The sequence below is a fragment of the Eubalaena glacialis genome, chromosome 8 (assembly GCF_028564815.1).
Source record: "Eubalaena glacialis isolate mEubGla1 chromosome 8, mEubGla1.1.hap2.+ XY, whole genome shotgun sequence".
Taxonomy (NCBI): domain Eukaryota; kingdom Metazoa; phylum Chordata; class Mammalia; order Artiodactyla; family Balaenidae; genus Eubalaena; species Eubalaena glacialis.
The window spans coordinates 106,259,145-106,280,337 of record NC_083723.1 but is presented as its reverse complement, the minus strand read 5'-3'; the positions used below and the strand labels follow the sequence as shown (position 1 = coordinate 106,280,337).

Below are 21,193 nucleotides of genomic sequence, written 5' to 3'. Positions count from 1 at the left end.
AGCCCATGTGCCACAACTAAGGAGCCAGCGAGCTGCAACTAAGGAGCCCGTGAGCCACAACTAGGACCTGGTGCAACCAAATAAATAAATAAATATTTAAAAAAAGAATAAAAACCATAGTAAGTCATAGCCTATCATAGACTTCTTTCCTCCTATAAAAATGAAGTAATCACAGCACATTGAGAGACATCTTCAAACCTTAAGATATTCTTTGTCATTTTGGTTTGTATCGTTAGTTATTCAAGTATGACTTTACTGAAAAAAAACAGCCTTGTAGGGTGAGTAGTTTTGTCTTTGGGGGAGGGAGAAAGCACAGGAGGAATTGTATCAGGCTCAAACTGTTCCAAAAGGCAGACGTGATACTGAAACCACTGTTCATAAATGACTGAATTCTAAGTTATACTATCCTTCCTTAGAAATAGTAAAAATGAAAGAGGCTAAAAATTTTACAAATTAAAAATTAATCAAAAAGTATTATAATTCATAAACCTGTGTTAGATTAAAATATTAAATCGGGACTAACAAACAAAAATTCTAGGAATACTCCTGACTTAAAATAGCACCATCACATTCCTAATGTTTATGAATGGCTGCCAAGACTTTGAAATAAAGTTTTAAATAAAAACCCCACCCTTTGGGACCAGTTTAATCTTTTGATAGGAAAAATTAACTATAAGCACACCACAAACTATATGTATACTAGATGGTCTCTAAAGCTCTAAAAATTCTACAATTTTCAGTGGAATCCGAAATGCTCTAAGAATCTTAGAACTTACCCAGTGCAATGGTTCCTGGGATGCTGACTAGACGGCTCGTTGCAAGCTTATTAAAAAATATAAAAATAAAAACAAAAACAAAAAAAAGCAGATTACCAGGTCCATCCCAGTAGGTCTGGTATATTAACTTTGGTAGGGAATTGGGTTCTATTGAGACTAATAAGAATTATTGGCTCTCTTCCCAGAAAAATGCACATATATGCTCACAATTTTACATATGATATAATCCTCTGAAGACTATTCACAGACTTGTGAATTGAGGGACTCCAAGTTAAAAAATTAAAAGAATTTAGACCCAGAATGTTATAATTGTTTTCAAAGGGTAGTTAAATGGAAGAAGGAATAACCTTATTCCATATTCTACCAGAAGACACAACTGGGAGAAACTCATGAAGTTGCAGCTGAATTTAAGGCAACAATTAGAGGCAACAATCTGACAGCTCTCTCCACAAATAGGCAGCCCATTAATTTAAGAGGTCAAAATAAGTAGACCTCTTTAAAATAGAGGTTAAAAAAAAAAGATTAGAGCTATTGTGGAAAGGATTCCCACATTGGCTAGAAGATAAGGCAAGATGACTTACAATGTCTTTTTCAATTTTAGTATTTTATGATTCTAAAGAATTTTAGAAGAGGGGAAAAGGGAAAAATAAAAAGTCAATCTTAAAACTTTTTTTTACTTATAGGTTGTTTTCCATATTTAAGATTAAAAGAAAAAGTCTGCATTTGTGCTCTATGTTACCTGTGTCAATGTGCCTGTCTTCTTTTTTTTTAATTGAAGTATAGTTGATTTACAATGTTGTGTTAATGTGTGCCTGTCTTGAAATGTAAACCATAGCCAAAGGATCTGTTTTTCTTAATTCAATATTGCCTCCTTCCTTTTTATCTCAAGCAGAACTTCATTAACAAGCAAACAAAAAAAGCGTATAGAATATATCCTACAACCCTAGAAAATAACCCAATCAGTTTCGTTACTAACAACTATGTATTTGAATCTTAATTATACTGAAATAAAAATTTATAGTAATAATTCACTCAAAGAGCCAGACTACATTATTTGACCTTTTCTTGCTCCTGGATTTCTTGTACTCTATAACTTGAGTTTCCAGAGAATAACCTCTCTCCCCAAAAACATCCCTGAGAGAGAAAAAAAAAAAAGACTATATACTGGGTGAGTATAGATGTAGGAGATTAAATATGAAAAACAGATTTTTAAATCAATACATTTTGACAAAGCCTGCTGATCTAAAATTTTGCAACCTGCCTCCTTTAAGGAGCACCAAAGATGGGTAGCTCTTTAGAGGCACAGAGTCCACCCTATTTCTGCAAGTGAAACTGAGAAACTAAAGAGAAGGAAATCCGCAAATTCTAATAGTTAAATGACTGTATCCAGAAATGTCATTTATTACTTTTGCTATTCATTCTGTTCCTTGATTAAAACTAGAAAAGTGATCAGTTTTGAACGTGAAGACACAGCTGTTCTGTATGAACTCACTTTCCCTTCTCTCAGGTAGCCATTTTCTGTTGGCAACTGCAGTGTCTTCCAAAAAAAATACCTAGACTTGACCAAAGGCAATGAGAACTTGTGTTGGACTAAATCTGGCAAAAAGCAACAAAACATTCACTAAATAACAAATTTTTAATACCAGATATTTTAAGAACTGTTTTAAAAAGTCTAATATTTAGAAACAAGCTATCCTGAGAAACTGATAATAATCCTGTTATGTAAAAAGCAGAGAGCCAATAAGAACATCTTAAATGCAAAACTAAAAAATGCCAGATATGAATACAGCCAAAGTACACATGATTTCTAGTAAGACATTTGCATGAAGCATTATATTCAGAAATAACAGCTATTCTTTAATCAGAAACAAAAATTTCAAAAGATAACATTTCACAAGAACATTTGCATTGAAACATTTTTTCTGTAAGTGCACAGATCAGTTTTGGACTTAAAATCATAACTGAATAGAAGATTTTGATGTAGCTTTAAGTAGTTATTTCTCTCTCTGAATGGTTTTCTCAGTGTTTTCTTTTGTATATGCACGTTATTAAAGCTAAATACATTACCCCTTTCTAAGGTACACAGTTCACATTATAAAATTCATATTCCTGCATCAAGTTTGTGTGTCTGTGTGTGTTTTAAGGAATTTATTTTATGTGACACCAAGATGTTTGCGGTTGGCTTTGGTTTGATCAATTACACATCTGATTCAAATTAACTGAGTTGACAGCTTGCTGATGAAACCATATGGCAAGAACTACTGTGGGTAAAAAGGGAAACAACTTTTTCAAAAAGCACCATTCAACTCCAATGACTATCTACCTCATTTTTTTATTTTTTTGGCTTAATTACTTCTAATTTCACTATCTAGTCTTATAGACAAACTCAATGATCACACTTTAGATAAAGCTTGGAGCAAATTCACTGACAGTATAGCATATATAAAAAGGAAGAGTATTAGATCGAGCTGAATTCTAAATGCAACAGGAAGCCACTAAGGATTCTGATCCTGGAAGCAATAATCATAGTTACGCTTTGGGAAGATTAATCTTCTTTCAGTATATAGAATGAAATAGGAAGACTGAGAATGACAAAAACATTACAGGTTTCCCGTTATCCTAAAGTAGAGTGTTCCTAATGAAACCTTTCCTAAGTCGAAATGGTGTAATGCGCAGAAGCAATTACCTTAATTACCTTTGTGCTAACCGATGCACAAAATAAACCCTGAAAAAGCACAGATGCTCGCAGACACAGTGCAAAGCTATACGGCTCGATGCTGAGATGATGAGTACAGTTCCCAGGCAAGGAGCTTGGTGAGGCCACTCATGCTGCTTGGGGTGTGCCCTGCCTCTATAACAGCTAGCTGCAAAACAAACGCTGAACCAATTTTTGCTTTTCACCTTTTTTTATAAAAGTGAAAATCCTCTTCAGATTTCTTTCAGTTAGTGAAAACAGATACTTTCTTAAAAATGAAGTGGCGTAAAGCAAACTTTGTAAAAGCAGGGGATACCTGTATTAATATAGTCCAATTAGAGGCAGTGAAGGCCTGAATTACAGCAGAACTGGGAAGGACAGGCAACAGAGACGAGGACAGCACAGTGGTTAAAAGCATGGACTTTGGAACCACACTGCTGTATCCAAATCCTGGATCCAAATCCTGGCTCTGTCCCTTGCTAGCTATATGGCCTTGGACAACGTCTTATCCTCTGGGCCTCAGCTTCTTTCTCTATGAAAAGGGGACGATAACATTACCTACTCCTCATTAGGTTATGAATAAATGTTTATAAAATGCTTAGCTAAGAATATTATTTGGGGATAAAACACAAGGACTTAAAGACTAGCTGGATGGGAAAGCTGAGTAAGAAAGAGATAAACTATAAGCATGAGTTTTAAAATTCTGTAACTTGAAGAAAACTTTAAAAACACAGATACTAAAGGGTAAGTTGGCAATATTTATCACTATGCATTGCACAATGTTTTTAAAGACCAGAGACAATTTAAATATCTATCAATTGTGTGGCTGGCACCTTGCTGTACACCTGAAACTAAAACATCATTGTAAATCAACTATACACCAATAAAAATTATTTTTTAAATTTGTGTGGCTGGTAAATTAGTGTACATCCATACAATGCAATACTTTCAGCCATTAAGAAGAATCAGATCAACCTAAATGCACTAATATAGAACAGTCCCCAGAATATATTTTCAGTAAAAAGAAGAAAAAGAAGAAAAAAGGGCAGGTGCAGAAAGAATACTTTATGTTCTACTCTAATTCGTTTAAAAATAACGTTAACATACACCTATATGCATATATATGCGAATTCTAATTCTGGAAAGATACACCAGAAACTAACAGATGATACCTCTGGGGAGAGACTAGAGAATCAAGGATCTAGGGAGAAAAGAGATTTTGTCTCCCTTGTATACTATTTGATTTTATCATGTTTATGCAGTGTTTTTTAGTTTAAAAAAAATAATGAAAAAAAAATGACAGGCAGGGAAGGTTGAGTTCAATAGTAAGAAATCATATTTACATATTTAAGTGAACATAACTTTTATGTGTTCTACAAGTTTGCCCAGTATAGATTCTGGTAACAGTCTAATGATCTGGGGGTTCAAAAACACTAAAGACTTTTTTTAAAAAAGATGGTCTTAAAAATAGCTCAGGGAGAATAAACAAAATGAACCTTAAAAAGTATACAGGCTATTAAAAACTAGGCTGCAAAAAAAAAACAAACAAAAAAAAAAAAACAAAAAACTAGGCTGCATTTCAAAATTCTAAATTTATATGTCAGTTTGTGATTTGAAATTCTGAATATGGTTCCCCATGTTACATATAGTTAATAAGTCCCTAGGCCACCCCACAAAAGCCTACTACACCCACAATGATAACTACAGTACTGCAGTGATAGCAGTACAGAGTCCACCATTTTAGAACCTTATCTTACTCAAGTTCTCAGGCACATCTGACAAGGTGAGCTCTCCCTCCTTGAAACAATTTCTTCTCTTGGCCTTTGTGAAACCAAGCAGCCCTGCTTTTCCTCCTATTTTACTGACCTTCCTCAGTTGCTTCTCCTTTCCTTCTCACCTTCAAGAGTTATAGTCTTCTGCCGCTATTTCTATTTAATCTTTCTTGGTGATCTCACCTAAGTCAGTGACTTTAAATACCATCTGTATGCTAAGAATTCCAAACTTTATATCCTGAGCCTCCACCTCTCCCTTGAGTTTGATTCATATATGAAGACTGCCTCCCTATATCCTCTACTTGCAGGTCAAACAGGCATCTCAAGCTTAACACAGCCAAAACAGAACTCTTGATTGACCCCTCACAATCCTGCTTCTCTCAGTCTGCTCCATCACATTTAATGACACTATCATCCATCAAGTTGCTCAAGACAAAAACTTTGAAGTCATCCTGATTCCTCTCTTTCCTTCATATTTCACAGTAAATCCTGTTAATGCTACTTTCAAAATATATCTCATACTCAATGACTTCTCACCACCTATACCACTGTACCCTACTCCAAACCACCATCATCTTTTTAGGAGACTACTGCAATACTTTTCTAAATGGCCTTGATGCTTCACTTTTACCAATTCCCACAATCCATTCTCCACCCGGCAATTAGAGAGAGCTTTAAAAAATGTAAATCACATCACATACTCCCCTGTTTAAAACTGTCCAATAGCTCCCCTTCTTAGAATAAAGAAAGGTCACAAATTCAGTTTTAGACATGATAAACTTGAGGGGTAAAAGCCATATAAGTGGAGACATGGAGAAAGCAAGTATTTGGCCCTCAAGAGAGATTTGGGCAGAAGTTACAAAGTGGCCTTGCTTATTAGCATATGAATGAAAAATGAAAACCATGGATTTGGAAGAGAATACCTAAAATAAGTTGAAAAAGAAGGGCAGAGGCAAGGGACCAAGACTTGAGAACTCCATTAACTTAAAGCTCTGGTAACAGAAGAAGGATCAACAAAGAAGACTAAGTATGAGAGGCCAGACACATAAAAAGAAAACCAGACCTGATGCCAAGGAAGCCAAGGAAAAAGGACGTTTCAAAATGAAGAGAGATGAGGTAAGATGGAGACTGAAAATCAACCACTTGATTTGACAACACATAAGTCATTTGCAACTTTAGCAAGAGCTACTTCAAAGACAATGAGGAGATATGGCAATGAAGACAGCAACTCTAGTCAATGCTTTCACGAACTTGATTATGAAAGAAAAGGGAGAGACCAGAGATATAAAGCTTGAGCAAGCTCAAATGCTATAGGGATGATTTAATGGAGAGAATGAGGTTGAAGACACAGATAAGTGACAAAAATGTAAAATTTCTGAAAAGGCAGGAAGGGATGGAATCAAGGCACAGATGGAAGGATGCAACAACTATTTCTGATAATACTAAACGTAAAATTGTACTTGGAAAAAAAGTATTTGGAAAAACCACACAAAAATTGTATGTGCTAAATTCCTAGGTTAAAAAAGTGTATTTAGACTTATGTAATGTAAAATAATCTAAACTTAACTCTTTCGCATGAATAACTATAGACACTGACAATTACTAACTCATTCAATAAACATTTAGTAAGTCTGCTATAAGCGGGGCAGTGTTCTAGTCTCTGTGGAAGGTGACAGAGAATAAGACATTATTTTTGTCTTTAAGAAGCCCATTGTTAGTAAGCAGATAAGTGTGAAAACAAATACTTGCAATTCAGTATAATTACTGTGATCCTTTGTATATAGAAAGGAAGGTGGTGACACAAAGAAGAGGCACAATAGCATGGACTGTGAAGTCTAACAGACTGGGTTTGAATCCTAACTCTGACATCTATTAGCTGTATAAACTTCGTGCAAGTTCTGTAGCTTCTCTCTAAGCCTCAGTTCCTCATCACAGAAGGGGATGAGAAAGTTAATTACCTCACAAAGTTATGAGGATTAAATAAATTAATACCTGCAAAACACCTTGAACAGAGGCAGACACACAGTAACTACTCAGTACAAGTAACTTATTTGTATCAAAAGAGAGAATAGAAAAAAAGCTGTATAAGGTATACTCGGGTGGGTCTTAGAAGACAGTAGGAGAATGGCAATCTAGGAAGAAAAACTGTTATGTGCAGAATCATGACACAGTGTGGTACTGCAGGAAACTGCAACTTAAAAAAAAATCTCTCCCAACCTAACTTCTTCCAAGAATTTAAGGCAACTAACGGCAAATAGATCTATAGCTGAAATATAAAATGAAAGACATAAATGGCGAGGCTGGAGAGGTAGAACAGGACAGACAGAAAAGTTAGAGTAAAGAGGAAAAACTGACACGACTTTATGACCAATTGGATAAGGGGTGAACAAAAGAAAGGAATCTAATGTGATTCTCAGATTTCTGGCTTGATTCACTAAATTGATGAGGTAGCCATTAAATTAGAATAAGGAGCATAAAGGGAAGAACAGGTTTGGCAGGAAAGATAATGAAATTGTTTTCAGACATGCTGAATTTAAGGCACTCGTCAGTCACTTGGGTGGCAATGGCAAACAGGCTAGGAAAAGAGGTCTGGATTGGAGACAGATTTGGATATTGTCAGGATAGTAATGATATCACCCAGGGGAAAACATAAGAATAAGGAGGGAAACAAACAAACTAACATATACTCTTGGATATCAATACTAAGGGGCAGATAAAGAAAAACTTATGAGAAATTCAAGCGATAAAAAGGATAACTAAGAGCTCTTTAGTAACTAAGAGCTCTTTAGGAATACAGACTGTGTCTAGTTATGTATTCCCAGGCTTTAGTACAGGAGGTAGTCAAAATCAAAATCTAGAGAAACTGGGTAGGATGAAGACTAAGAGATACTAACGGATTTGTCAATTAGGAAGTTATTACCTTACCAAGAGCACTTGAGTAGAATGATGGAGGTAGAAGTGAGACTGCAATAGACTGAAGAGGAAAAAAAGAAATTAAACAAGAGAGTCTATTCTTTCTGAAAGCTTGGCTGTGAAGGAAAGAAGTAAAATAGCACATCAGCTAGAAAAAAAGCCTAAAAGGTTATTAATATGATAAATTGAGAAGAAACAGATTCTACTTGATAAAATAACAGAAAACATAAATAAGTGTTTATGAGTAAAACATTTAAATATAGAACAGCTTTAGGAGAATCCCAAGTTGCTACTAGTAATATGTACTTATTTATATTGTATTAAATAAAACATAATTCACTGATAAAGAACTAAAAGGAAAGCAAAATATCAAAATGTTGACACAGTTGTCTTTATGTGGAATTACTATAGATGATTTTCCCCTTGTTTCAAGTTTTCAATATTTTCCAAATTTTAATAATGAGCTTGTATTCCTTTTTTTAAATCAAAGTATAGTTGATATACAATACTATATATTTTACAGATATACAACATAGTGATTCACAATTTTTAAAGATTATACTCCATTTATAATTGTTATAAAATATTTGCTATATTCCCCATGTTGTACTATATATCCTTGTAGCTTATTTTCTACCTAATAGTTTCTTAATCTCCTACCCCTATATTGCCCCTCCCCACTTCCTTCTCCCCACTGGTACCCACTAGTTTGTTCTCTGTATCTGTGTCTGCTTCTTTTTTTGCTTTATTCACTAGTTTGAGGTGTTTTTTTTAGATTCCACATATAAGTGATATCATACAGTATTTGCCTTTCTCTGTCTGACTTATTTCACCTAGCACAGTGCCCTCCAAGTCCATCCATGTTGCTGCAAATGGCCAAATTTCATTCTTTTTTATGGCTGAGTAGTAATCCATTTCATATATAAGCCACAACTTCTTTATCCATTCATCTGTTGATGGACACTTGGGTTGTTTCCTTATCTTGGGTATTGTAAATAGTGCTGCTATGAGAGCTTGTATTCCTTTTATAGTGGTGGTGGTAGGAGGTGGAAGACAATAAGCTTTACCAAAATTAATGATACTTCAGGGGCAGAAAATACTTAAGTGATTCTAACTTGAGGAAGATAGATAATAGAGAAAGATGAAATATTAGCAGGCAGAGAGCAGAAAAGAAATGGAAGGAAAAAAATAAAACCAATGCAGAAATGAAATGTTCATTGTAAGTAAGACAAAGGAGTACAGACACTGCTGAAAACACAGTAAAGGACCTGGACAACAGGACTGAGAAAAGCAAGCAAGATATAACCTAAATGGGAAGGAAATCCAAAAAAGAGGGGATATATGTATAAGTATAGCCAATTCCCTTTGCTGTACAGTAGAAACTAACACAACATTGTAAAACAACTATACTCCAATAAAAAAATTTTTTTAAAATACTGTTTTCACCCCCCACCAAAAAAAAGATATAAACAAACTCTGAAAACCATAAAACATTGTTGAAAGAATTAAAGAAGATCCAAATAAATGGAAAAACATCCCATGTTCAGGGATTAAAGGACTTAACATTATTAAGATGGTGGTATCTCCAAACTGATGTACAGATTCAACACAATCCCTATGAGAACCCCAGCTGAGTTCTTCATACAAATTGACAAGCTGATTCTCAAATTTATATGGAACTGCAAGGGACCCAAAATAGCCAAAACAAACCTGAAAAAGAATAAAGTAGCAGAGGGACTTCCCTGGTGGTGCAGTGGATAAGACTCTGCGCTCCCAATGCAGGGGGCTGGGGTTCAATCCCTGGTCAGGGAACTAGGTCCCACATGCATGCTGCAACTAAGAATTCACATGCCACAACTAAGGAGCCAGCGAGCCGCAACTAAGACCCGGTGCAACCAAATAAAAAATAAATAAATATTACAAAAAAAAAAAAGAATAAAGTAGGAGAACTCACACTTTCTGGTTTCAAAACTTGTTCCAAAGCAACAGTAACAGAGGCAGTGTGGTACTGGCACATGGACAGATATTATAGATTAATGGAATCAAGAATTCAGAAATAAACTTATACATGTTTAAAGTCAACTGATTTTCAACAAGAATACCAAGACCATTCAATGGGGGAAAGAACAGTCTTTTCAACAATGGTGCTGGCACACAGGACAGTCAGTTAAGATAACCTTTACCACAAACCAAACATAAAAACTAACTCAAAATGAATCAAAACATAAATGTTAGAGCAAAACTTTAAAACTCTTAGAAAAAAACACAGGGGTGAGTTCTTCATGACCCTGGATTTGGCAAAGGATTCTTAGATATGACACCAAAAGCAAGAGCAACAAAAGAAAAAAAATAAGATAAATTGGACTTCATCAAAATTTAAAACTTTTATGCTTCAAAGAACACAATTAAGAAGGTGAAAAGACAACCACAGAACAGGAAATATATTTGCAAATCATATATCTGATAAGGGACTTGTACCTAAAATATACAAAGAGCTCTTACAATTCAATTATTATTGTCTTTATTAAGACAAATAATCCAATTAAAAATTGAGCAAAGGATCTAATAGACATTTCTCCAAAGAAGACACACAATTAGTCAACAAGCACATGAAAAGATACTCAATGTCAATTATACCTCAAAAAAAAAAAAAAAACCAGAAAGAAAGGAAGAAAGCAGGAAAGGAAAGAAAAGAAAAAGGAAGTGCTTGACATCATTAGACATCAGGGAAATGCAAATCAAAAACTACAATGGGATGCCACTTCATTCCCACTAGGATGACTGAAATCAAAAAGTCAGATAACAACAAGTGTTGACAAGGATGTGAAGAAACTGGAACCCTCTTATACCACTGGTAGGAATGTAAAATTCCAGCCACTTTGGAAAACAGTTTGACAGTCCCTGAAATGATTAAACATAGAGCACAGAGTTACTAAATGACCCAACAATTCTATACCTCGGTATATACCTCAGAGAAACGAAAACGTATGTCCACACACAGATCTGTACACAAATGTTTACAGCAGCATTATTCATAATAGACAAAAAGTGAAAACAATCTATATTTCCATCAATGGATAAACAAAATGTGGTATATATCCATACAATGGAATATTATTTAACCAGAAAAAGGAATGAAGTACTGATACCTGCATCAAATGAATAAACTTGGAAAATAGTATGGAAAGGGAAAGAAGGCAGTCACAAAAGACTCTATGATTCCATTTATATGAAAAAGTCCCTAATAGGGAAATCTATACAGACAGTAGATTATGGTTGCTTAGAGCTGGGATAGTGGGTAGGGGAGGATGGGAATAGGAGGATAAGGGAGTGACAGCTTAAAGGACATGGGGCTTCTTCTTGAAGTGATGAAAATGTTCTAAAATTCACTGTGGTAATAATTCCACAAATCTGAATATACTAAAACACACTGAATTGAACACTTTAAATGGTGAATTGTATAGTATGTGAAGTGTATCTCAATAGAGCTACTAAAACCACAGGAATGGAAATGTTAAAGTTTAAAAGGATTAACCACTATTGTGCCAAAGAAAATAAATAAATAATTGAACTGCAAAATATTTAGAAAATAACTACAAGAAGCCTACAACCTACAAGACACAACTCAAGTAGTATTCAGAAGAAAACTCATAATTTAAACACTTAGAAAGAATGAAAAGAACATTAAGCATCTAACATAAGAAGAGAGAAAAACAACCACAAAATAAACCAAAGGAAACCTAAAGGAAGGATTTAAAACATGAAAGAAAAAAATAATAAGTAAGAAAAGAGAGAAAAATAATAGAACTAATTTTTTTAAAAATCCAAGAGTGGGCTTCCCTGGTGGCGCAGTGGTTAAGAATCTGCCTGCCAATGCAGGAGACACGGGTTCGAGCCCCAGTCTGGGAAGATCCCACATGCCATGGAGCAACTAAGCCTGTGCACCACAACTACTGAGCCTGCGCTCTAGAGCTCGCAAGCCACAACTACTGAGCCCGCAAGCCACAGCTACTGAAGCCTGCGCGCCTAAAGCCCGTGCTCTGCAATAAGAGAAGCCCCTGCAATGAGAAGCCTGTGCACCACAACCAAGAGTAGCCCCCACGCACCGCAACTAGAGAAAGCCCGTGCACAGCAACGAAGACCCAACACAGCCAAAAGTAAATAAATAAATAAATAAATAAATTTATTTTTTAAAAAAATCTAAGAGCTGGTTCTAAACAAAAACAAACGAACAAAAAAAAGGGCAAGGCCTCACACGTACAAAATAAGAAGTGATAATGAGTAAAGTGATAATGTAGTCACAGACACAGGAAATTTTTTTTTTAATCGTTAAAGAGTATCTTGCTCACTTCACACAAATAATTTTGAAAACTTAGATGAAACGGATTATTTTCTAGGACAATATAAGTTAGCAAATCTTCCTCTCAAAGATATAAACTATAAGCAGTCGAATTATCATAGAAGTAAAGAGATAATTGTCAAAGAGCTATTCTCCCCCCAAAATACTCAAGGTCCAAGTAATTTCACAGGCAATTCAACCAAATCTTTAACTTCAATGCCATTTAACTGGACAGGGAAAGAAAAAGAAAAAAGCATAGAAAAATAAAGAAAAGTTTGAAATTATTTTTATGAAAGTGGCATAATCTAACAAAGATAAAATACATAAAAGAAAACTACAAAGCAATTTAGCTTAAGAAGAATGATGCAAAATTTCTAGATAAAGTTTAGCAAATAGAACCCAGCAGCACATTTTAAAATAATAATACATAATAACAAAGTGAATTGATTCAGGAAAGCAAGGATGGTCCAGTAATAGTAAATCTATTAGTACAATTCACCACAATAGTAACCAAAGGAAAAAAATTACATAATTCCCACAGAGGCTAAATTTCACTTCCATATTTTAAAAAATCTTAATAAAATGGTAAGAGCTGACTACTTTAACATAATATGTGTACTTCAACCTAAAGTCAGGTCTAATCTTAATAGGAAAGCACTAAAAAAAAACTCGAATTGATGTCAGGAATAAGGCAAAGATCCACTACTATCTTATCGTTTAATATTTTTGGAAAGTACTAGCCAAATCAATTTGACAAAAGAAAGAAATAAGTATAAAAACTGGAAAGGAGGAGATAAAATTATCTTTACTTGGTAATGATATGATTATTTAACTGCAAAACCATTACAGATAGTATGAGAATTCCAAAGGTGGCCAGGTACAAAATTAATACTCAGAAATTAATAGCATTACCATATTCAAACAACAAGATAAAAGATATAATAGTAATAGAAACCCCATTTACAATAGCAACAAAAAAGATAAAACACCAGGAATAAACATAAAAGAAATGTGAAAGGTCTACATGAAAAAAACTTTAAAATGTTATGAGGGCTACAAAAGAACTCTTGGACAACAAGAAATGAATGTACACCCTGTTCCTGAACAGCAGACTGAACCTCAAAAAGACGTCAATGATCTCTAAATCAATCTACAAATATAATGCAGTATCAATAAAAATACCAAAAGATGGGGAAGGGGAGCTCGATAAACTAATTCTAAGTTTTACAGAACAAGCAAAGAATATTCAGGAAAACTCCAAGAAGTAGAATGAGAGAGGACCATAATCAAAGAATGGGGTCACTAGGTATAAACAGGTAAACTGATCAATGAAACACAATAAAAAGTCCAGTAAGAATGCCAAATTATATGTAGGAACTAAGTACACCTATAGATAATATTTCAATACTGTGATAACTGGGTAGCCACCTAGAAGAATAGTAAATTCCTACCTGAATACTTTACATAACTTAAATTTTGTATGAATAACTTAACTTAAAAATAAATGATAGGGCTTCCCTGGTGGCGCAGTGGTTGAGAATCTGCCTGCCAATGCAGGGGACACGGGTTCGAGCCCTGGTCTGGGAAGATCCCACATGCCGCAGAGCGACTAGGCCCATGAGCCACAATTGCTGGAGCCTGTGCTCCGCAACAAGAGAGGCCGCGACAGTGAGAGGCCCGCGCACTGCGATGAAGAGTGGCCCCCACTTGCCACAACTAGAGAAAGCCCTCGCACAGAAACGAAGACCCAACACAGCTATAAATAAATAATTAATTAAAAAAAAAAAAAAAAAGATAAAATTACCAGGAAAAACACAAGAATTTTAATTTTAATTAGAAATAATATTGAAATAGGAAAGGCCTTTCTTATGACAAAAAAACCTAAAATCCAAAAAAAGATTAATAATTACAACTACAAAAAAACTTTAATTTCTGCTGAAAAAATATACCATAAACAAGGTTAAAAGCTAAATGAAACTGTGACAAATATCTGCAACACATAACCAAGGCAACTAATTTCCGTAAAACAGAGCTCCTATAAACAGTATTAAACATCCCAGTAGAAAAATGAACTAAAAATATAACCAGATGAATAAGAATGATAAACAGATGTTTTAAATAAAGGAAACAAATATGGCTGTATGGTTCTTATACCTATTGAAAAGATGAAGAAAAATATACCTTTTAAATTGGCAATGTAAAAAAAGTTTAATAACCCACTCCGTTACCAAAGGTATGGAAAGCCAGAACTCCAGCACTAATAGTGGAACACAAACTGGTACAACGTCTATGAAGGGCAATTTGACAATATCTATCAAAATTTAAATAGCACATATCCTTTGACCCACCAATTGTACGTCTAGCAATTTACTCTAAAGGGATGTTAACTGTATCATCCCTTGCTTTAGCAAGACTGTAAACGTTTTAAATGCCCATCCAAACAAAGAAATGCTACCATTTTTCTCCCCTCCTACACACACACACACACACACACACACCTTTCTGAAAGATACACAAGAAATTAGTTGCTTCTAGGGAAGGAAGCCAATTAGCTTGGGTCAAAGGAAGAAGGAAAATCTGCCTTTTACCATTTGTACCATTTGTATCTTATATCATGAACATATATCACATTGAAAATTTTTAAGATTTTCAGTATTATTTTTACCCAGCTTTACCAATTGTTATATTTTCCCTCCTCTTTGTCAGTTTTCCAGTTCCTACATTAGCAACAGTGTTTAACTGTTTCCCCAAGCAACACATGGCATTTACTCAAATTCACACAGTTAAATCACAATAGTAATGTGGGTTCATTGTCCCCATGATCTCCTTGCCCCTGAGCTGTACACCTGCATACTTATTCTACAGAGAGCACTGTCCCTGTTCTTTACTGCGTATACAGAGATTATGAGTTAGGAGAAATCCAGGACTAAGAAGCTATGAATTTCTTGGCCTATGGGGCAAACACATAATCACTACTGTATTTTAGGAGACAGAAAAAAGGTAAGAAGCTGCTCAAACAAGGTTTCACGAAACATTACTTGTGCTGCCACCGTGGATGCAGAGTCTAGTCCACTATTTTTATGTCTAAGAAATTGATTGTATCCATTTTTCCAGTCAATGGGGCTACAGGGAATTGAACCACACTAACCAATCACATTCACAAGAACTTAACTGCTTACACATAATACCAATGTATTAATTTAGAATTTAAGAATATATATGTGTGTGTATGTATACATGTATATATATATATATATATTTGATGTATATGTGTATAAAGAGTAGCAAATCATGCATATCAAGGAATCACACACAAATGGTAATATATGCCCAAGGAGAGCCACATGATAGCATGAGTGTGTACAGGGAGGAGAACAAATAGAAGGTCAGAGAAGACTTCCCTGAAAAACACAGTGTGATCAAGCTGAGATCCAATGGAAAATAAGTTTAAAAAAAGAACAGAAGGAGGAGTAAGAGGGTTGCTGGATGATGGAATAGTAAGTACAATGGCACTGTGGCAGAAGGGAGCATGATCTAAGGAGGTAGAAAAAGATCAAAGAGCAAGACAACAAGATGTAGGGTTATCTGGAGAGCTAGAGAGGGGCCAGACCATGCGGTGGCTTTTAGGCCATGTTAAGGATTTTTGCCTCATCTTAAGAGCGATGAAAAGCTAGTAAAGGGTTGTAAGCTGAGATGAGAAAAGACTTGTGCTTGCAAAAGATTAGTGTGCTGTACAAACTGGAGGGCAAGAGTAGAAGCAGGAAGACTGCTTAGAAAGCTGGTGCAGGAGACCTAAATCAGGGATGATGGCAGCATGGACTGGAGTTATGGCACAAATAAAATAAATAGGACTTGGTGATTGATTACACCTGAAATGCAAGGAAGAGGAAACCCTTAAGGAGGATGCCCAAGTTTCAGGTTTGTATAACTGCAGGAATGAAGATGCTATCCCTGAAAGAGAGAACACTCCAAGACCAGGTTGTTTTGATTTTGTTGTTTTGTTTCTTTGGGGGCTAGAGAGAGGGTAGATGTGCAAAAAAGTAAGAAAGGGTTCTGAGTGCCCAGTATCTGAAAATCTTGCTAGAGAAGGATCAAAAATGGAAAATGGGATTAGAATTCAAAGGTGGGAGAAAGTTAGCTCAAAAACTTATTATTTTTTAACCTCCATGGTCAGCCATAAAACAGGCCTAGAGATTTCTACCCCTCCCCATCACCTAAAATCTTTTTAAACATATCAAAATAAAATCTTTCAATCAAGGGGAGAGGTAAGGCTTAAAATGCAATACTTGTAAAAATAAAGAATTGGTGTGAAAGAATTTCAAAGTATATACTGAAATATCAGATGTTCTTAATTCTGAGAGTGAAGAGAAGACAGAGGCTTCCTACTTGGGGAAGGAAGAATTAAGTGCCAGTCAAGGATAAAAGAAAGCAGAAAAGAAGAGCTGATGGCCCCACTGCATGAATTTTCACAGTTTAAACACATTTATCTTTACCTCTGGACAAATGGGTGTTCTTGGCCTTGTGTGCTAAGAGAATGCAGAAATAGCTCCACACCTAACCCCCTTTTCAGAAATTATGGCCTCCACTGCCATCAGGTGGTGGCAGTGAGGAAGTGCACCAACCAGTTTCTTCGAGCCTGGGAATGCCTATAGTATAATTAATCTAAGATCAAAGACCTAAGATTGCAGTAGTAGAGGAAAAACTAGTTATAGTCTTTGGTAACAGATTTATCTTCTAACCTGTCAATACACAAAAATGAAATATTTTGCTATTAATTTGGGGCAAGAAAAAAAGATTTCTCCTTTTTTTCTTTTTCATGTTAAAGAGCATATATTTAGCAATTTTAAGAATACCCAGTCTGATACTATCATCTCAAACCCAACTTTTGGTGTATTATATATTTGACTAAAACTGCTTCACTGTTAATTTTAATGGCGCATATAAATGAACTCGTGCATTTCTAGCATACATCAATAACCTTATCACAAACACAAGCAATTGTCTCATTGAATATGCAAAATTCCCTTTATCTTCAAATTAATCAAATAATTTTTGACTACTTAGAAGTACAAGGCATGGTAGTAAACACAATTCAAAAACCCTCATATTCTCAAAACTCATCAGCTAAACAAATATATCACTGATAAAATCAACTTCAATCTTATTCACAAAAAACATGGTGAAGGATTAACACACATTCTTGATAGTTCTTGTCATGGTAAAAATAAGCTTGCCCAATATAATATTTGACATTCTGGGCAGTACACCTTCATTCTACTATACTGAATATTCACTTACAAATGTAGTTCTTTAAATTTGCTGCACACACACATCGATTTGATTTGTCTGTCTTTCAAGGCATCTGAACACAAGGACACAAGGATAGGAAATTGTAGGCAAAAACGTGAAATTATCACATTGGGTACATTTTTCCAGTTCTCAATCAGCTGTTTTCATATGGTAGACACAGCATAATTTTGTCACTGAGGATATTCCTGATCTTCATTTTCTCCCGTTAAAATCCATACACACTATCTATTCTGTCTCTGTACCTTCCAGAATATTAATAATTCAACTAGTTTTCCCTAATTCTCTTGGTTCTGTTTCCCACCTACCTCCCACCCACCCCACTTCCTCCTCCTTTCTTGTTTCAGAATGCCTAACTCTTACACACTCGAGGTGGTTTTTTTACAAAAATCACTCTTTGGGATGCTCTTCCCTTTTCTCTCCTTAAAAATAATTTCCCACAGCTAGGCGCCAATGTCTTTCTTTTACAAGATCAAACTGCGGAAGAGGACGAGACTGGGAACCGAGTAAGCGAACATTTGAGAATGTCAATGAGACAGCGGCCTCTCCTTTGAAAAGAAAACACAACTCTCAGCACAGAGCTTTCAACAGAGCAAAAATACTTTTTTTTTCCCGCTGTGCTCCTGTTCCCTCCCCGACCTCAAAGACACCTTTCCTTTTCTCTAAGCCCCAGTCGCTTTGCTATGCGTGGGGCCTGCCTTTCCTCCTCCCAAGGAAAAGAAAGACAGGGAGAAAAGAAAAGGTAGCAGTCACCTTCCCGCCGCGCCCGCGAGCTGTCAGGACCGTGCCCTACGACTCACCTGGCAGGTGCGGCCGCCCGGAGAGTTGCACGAAGCGGTTGAGCTGGCCGGTCCCCCGACCCCCGCTGCCCCCACTGCCCCCGCCGGCCCCGCTACCTCCGCCGCCGCCGCCGCCGCCACCGCCTGCGGCGCCTCCTCCCCTCCGGCGGTTCCTGTCCCAGCCCTGGGCGGCCGACATGACTCGCTAACGACGGCTGCAATCCGATCGCGGCAGCCCGTGGCCCGGCGGCACTACCCGAGCCTCCTTCCTGGGCTCCTCAAGAGACCCGGGAGACAGGGGAAGGGGGAGCGCCCGGTCTCACCAGCGGCCAATGACTGACGGACTTGGTGACAGAGAACCAATGGCCAGTCGTCTTCTTGGTAGGTGGAGGGAGGCGGGGAGAGACGTGGTAACCATAGCTATGGCTAAAAAAAAAAAGTCGGGGGAGAGAAAGGCAGAAGCAGCCACTCATCACTCGCATCCACCGCGCTAAGCAAGCCCGCGTCGCGGTGACTCCTGCGGGATCAGGCGAGCCAATCGAAGACCGAGTGAGAGAGACCACGCCTGCAGAAGGAGTACCAGTGGCGACTCCAGGCGTGTCAGGATTCAGGAACGGGACGCGCACATAATACAGATATTTTGAGGCAGTACTGTGTTCTGCCAGCTTTACAGGCTGAGATCCCTTTCCCACACTACACAAAGAGCTCTCTTCGAGGGGAAAAAAAACGGGGCGGAGTCAAAGCTTAACTGTAAGAATGAGGTTTCATTTGTCTTGTCTTTCAGTCGACTGGCGGAACTCCTCCCTAATTCAATATAAGCCACGTCCCAAGCAAAGAAACAGTTTTAAACCTGGTTAACAAACATGGGAAGATGTTCAAGCTCACCAGTAATCACAGAATACAAATTAAGACCCCAATGAGAAGCCGTTTCAGGCTTATTACGTTAGAAGGATTGTTAAAATAACACCCAGCAGTGAATTAAGAGTCCCAAGAAAATTGTTCTTTCATAGATGACTGATGGCTATGTAAATGTTTTTGTTCAAATTCCTTTTTGCTCATAGAAAATTTGAATCAGCTGGAAGACAGGAACAGGTACGGAGGATCAAGATCAAAGAAAAATGTAGATGTACAGATCAGGAATTCCTATTGTTCCAAAATTAAACAGAAAATTTGGCTTTGAACTTACTGGGCACAGTGCAAAGTGGGAAAATAGATTGTTCACTGACGTTTATGAGTGGTAAGGGAAAACCATATTAATTCCTCAAGGGAAACAAAACTTTTCAAGATTCTTAGATCTGGTGCCTTTTTTTTTTTTTTTCGTGACGTTTCATGTAGGAGAACCTTATGTGATGCAAAGAAAAAAGAAAATCTGCTGGGGCTGAGGATGCTATCCTGTTGGTGCAAATTTCATGTCCCACTGGCCCCGCCTCCTTATTTTGTTACTTTCAGGCCCTGTGGGCAGGTATTTTACCCATGAAGCATTAGAAAGCACTGCTTACAAAAATGTTTGAGACCTGAAAAAAAAAAGTCTATGGCTCTAAAATATGAAAATCAAAATTAATCAATATTAATTTTTATAAAGAAACTGCAGCATTGAGTAACCAAATAGTAGATGAAGAAAATTTTCTTTTTATAGGAGTATTCCAAGTAATAAATAATGAGTGATAGACTATCACCATTTTGCAACCTCTAATGAATTCAGAGATCAACCCACTGAGCATCAACCAGTGCTGTTATCACAAAAAGAAAGTTGAAACATACATGCCTCTAGAATGTAAACATGACTATGAAGTAGTCTTGTAGGAAAAAATTGAACCTGAATCCCATTAGAGTTCTATATCTAACCACCAATTTATAGGAAATATGGAGGACAGAAGAACATTAAAAAATACTACAGGGCTTCCCTGGTGGCGCAGTGGTTGAGAATCTGCCTGCCAATGCAGGGGACACAGGTTCGAGCCCTGGTCTGGGAAGATCCCACATGCCGTGGAGCAACTGGGCCCGTGAGCCACAATTACGGAGCCTGCACGTCTGGAGCCTGTGCTCCGCAACAAGAGAGGCCGCAATAGTGAGAGGCCCGCGTACCACGATGAAGAGTGGCCCCCGCTTGCCACAACTGGAGAAAGCCCTCGCACAGAAACGAAGACCCAACACAGCCATAAATAAATAAAAATTAAAAAAAAATTAAAAAAAAATACTACAGAGATGCAGAAAGCAAAATCCAGACTATTGATATTCTACAGGATAAACAAGCAAATTTCTTCAACAAAAATTCCAGAGGAAAAAGATTTGAAGGGAAATAAAGTCTATAGATTAAAAAGAGACTTGTGATGATTGTATAACTCTGTGAATATATTAAAAATCTTGACTGGCATTGGTTGCACAACTTTGTTAACATATTAAAAACCACTGAATTGTACACTTGAAAAGGGAGAATTTTATGTTATGTGAATTATATCTCAAAAAAATTTTAAATAACATGGGAGGAGTGGATGGTGAGATAGATGAAACAACATTGACTTCATTTTAAATCAGTGAATTATATCTCAATAAAGCTGTTTTAAAAGAGAGCAACTTAAGAGGTATATCAATGAATTGCAATAACATTCACC

At 36.5% G+C, this 21,193-nt stretch overlaps 1 protein-coding gene across 3 annotated transcripts in view; it reads right to left on the bottom strand.

Annotated features, from left to right (window-relative positions):
- The window catches only part of KLHDC10 (kelch domain containing 10), a 57,358-nt gene extending 38,457 nt beyond the window's left edge, over positions 1–18,901 (bottom strand). For 2 of the 3 annotated variants that reach the window (XM_061198717.1, XM_061198718.1), the window contains exon 1: positions 18,603–18,901. In XM_061198717.1, the coding sequence (XP_061054700.1) occupies positions 18,603–18,780 (178 nt within the window). In that variant the 5' untranslated portion in view covers positions 18,781–18,901. The remainder of the gene's footprint in view (positions 1–18,602) is intronic. The other variant, XM_061198719.1, reaches the window with a different exon arrangement.
- Positions 18,902–21,193: the final 2,292 nt, after the last annotated feature.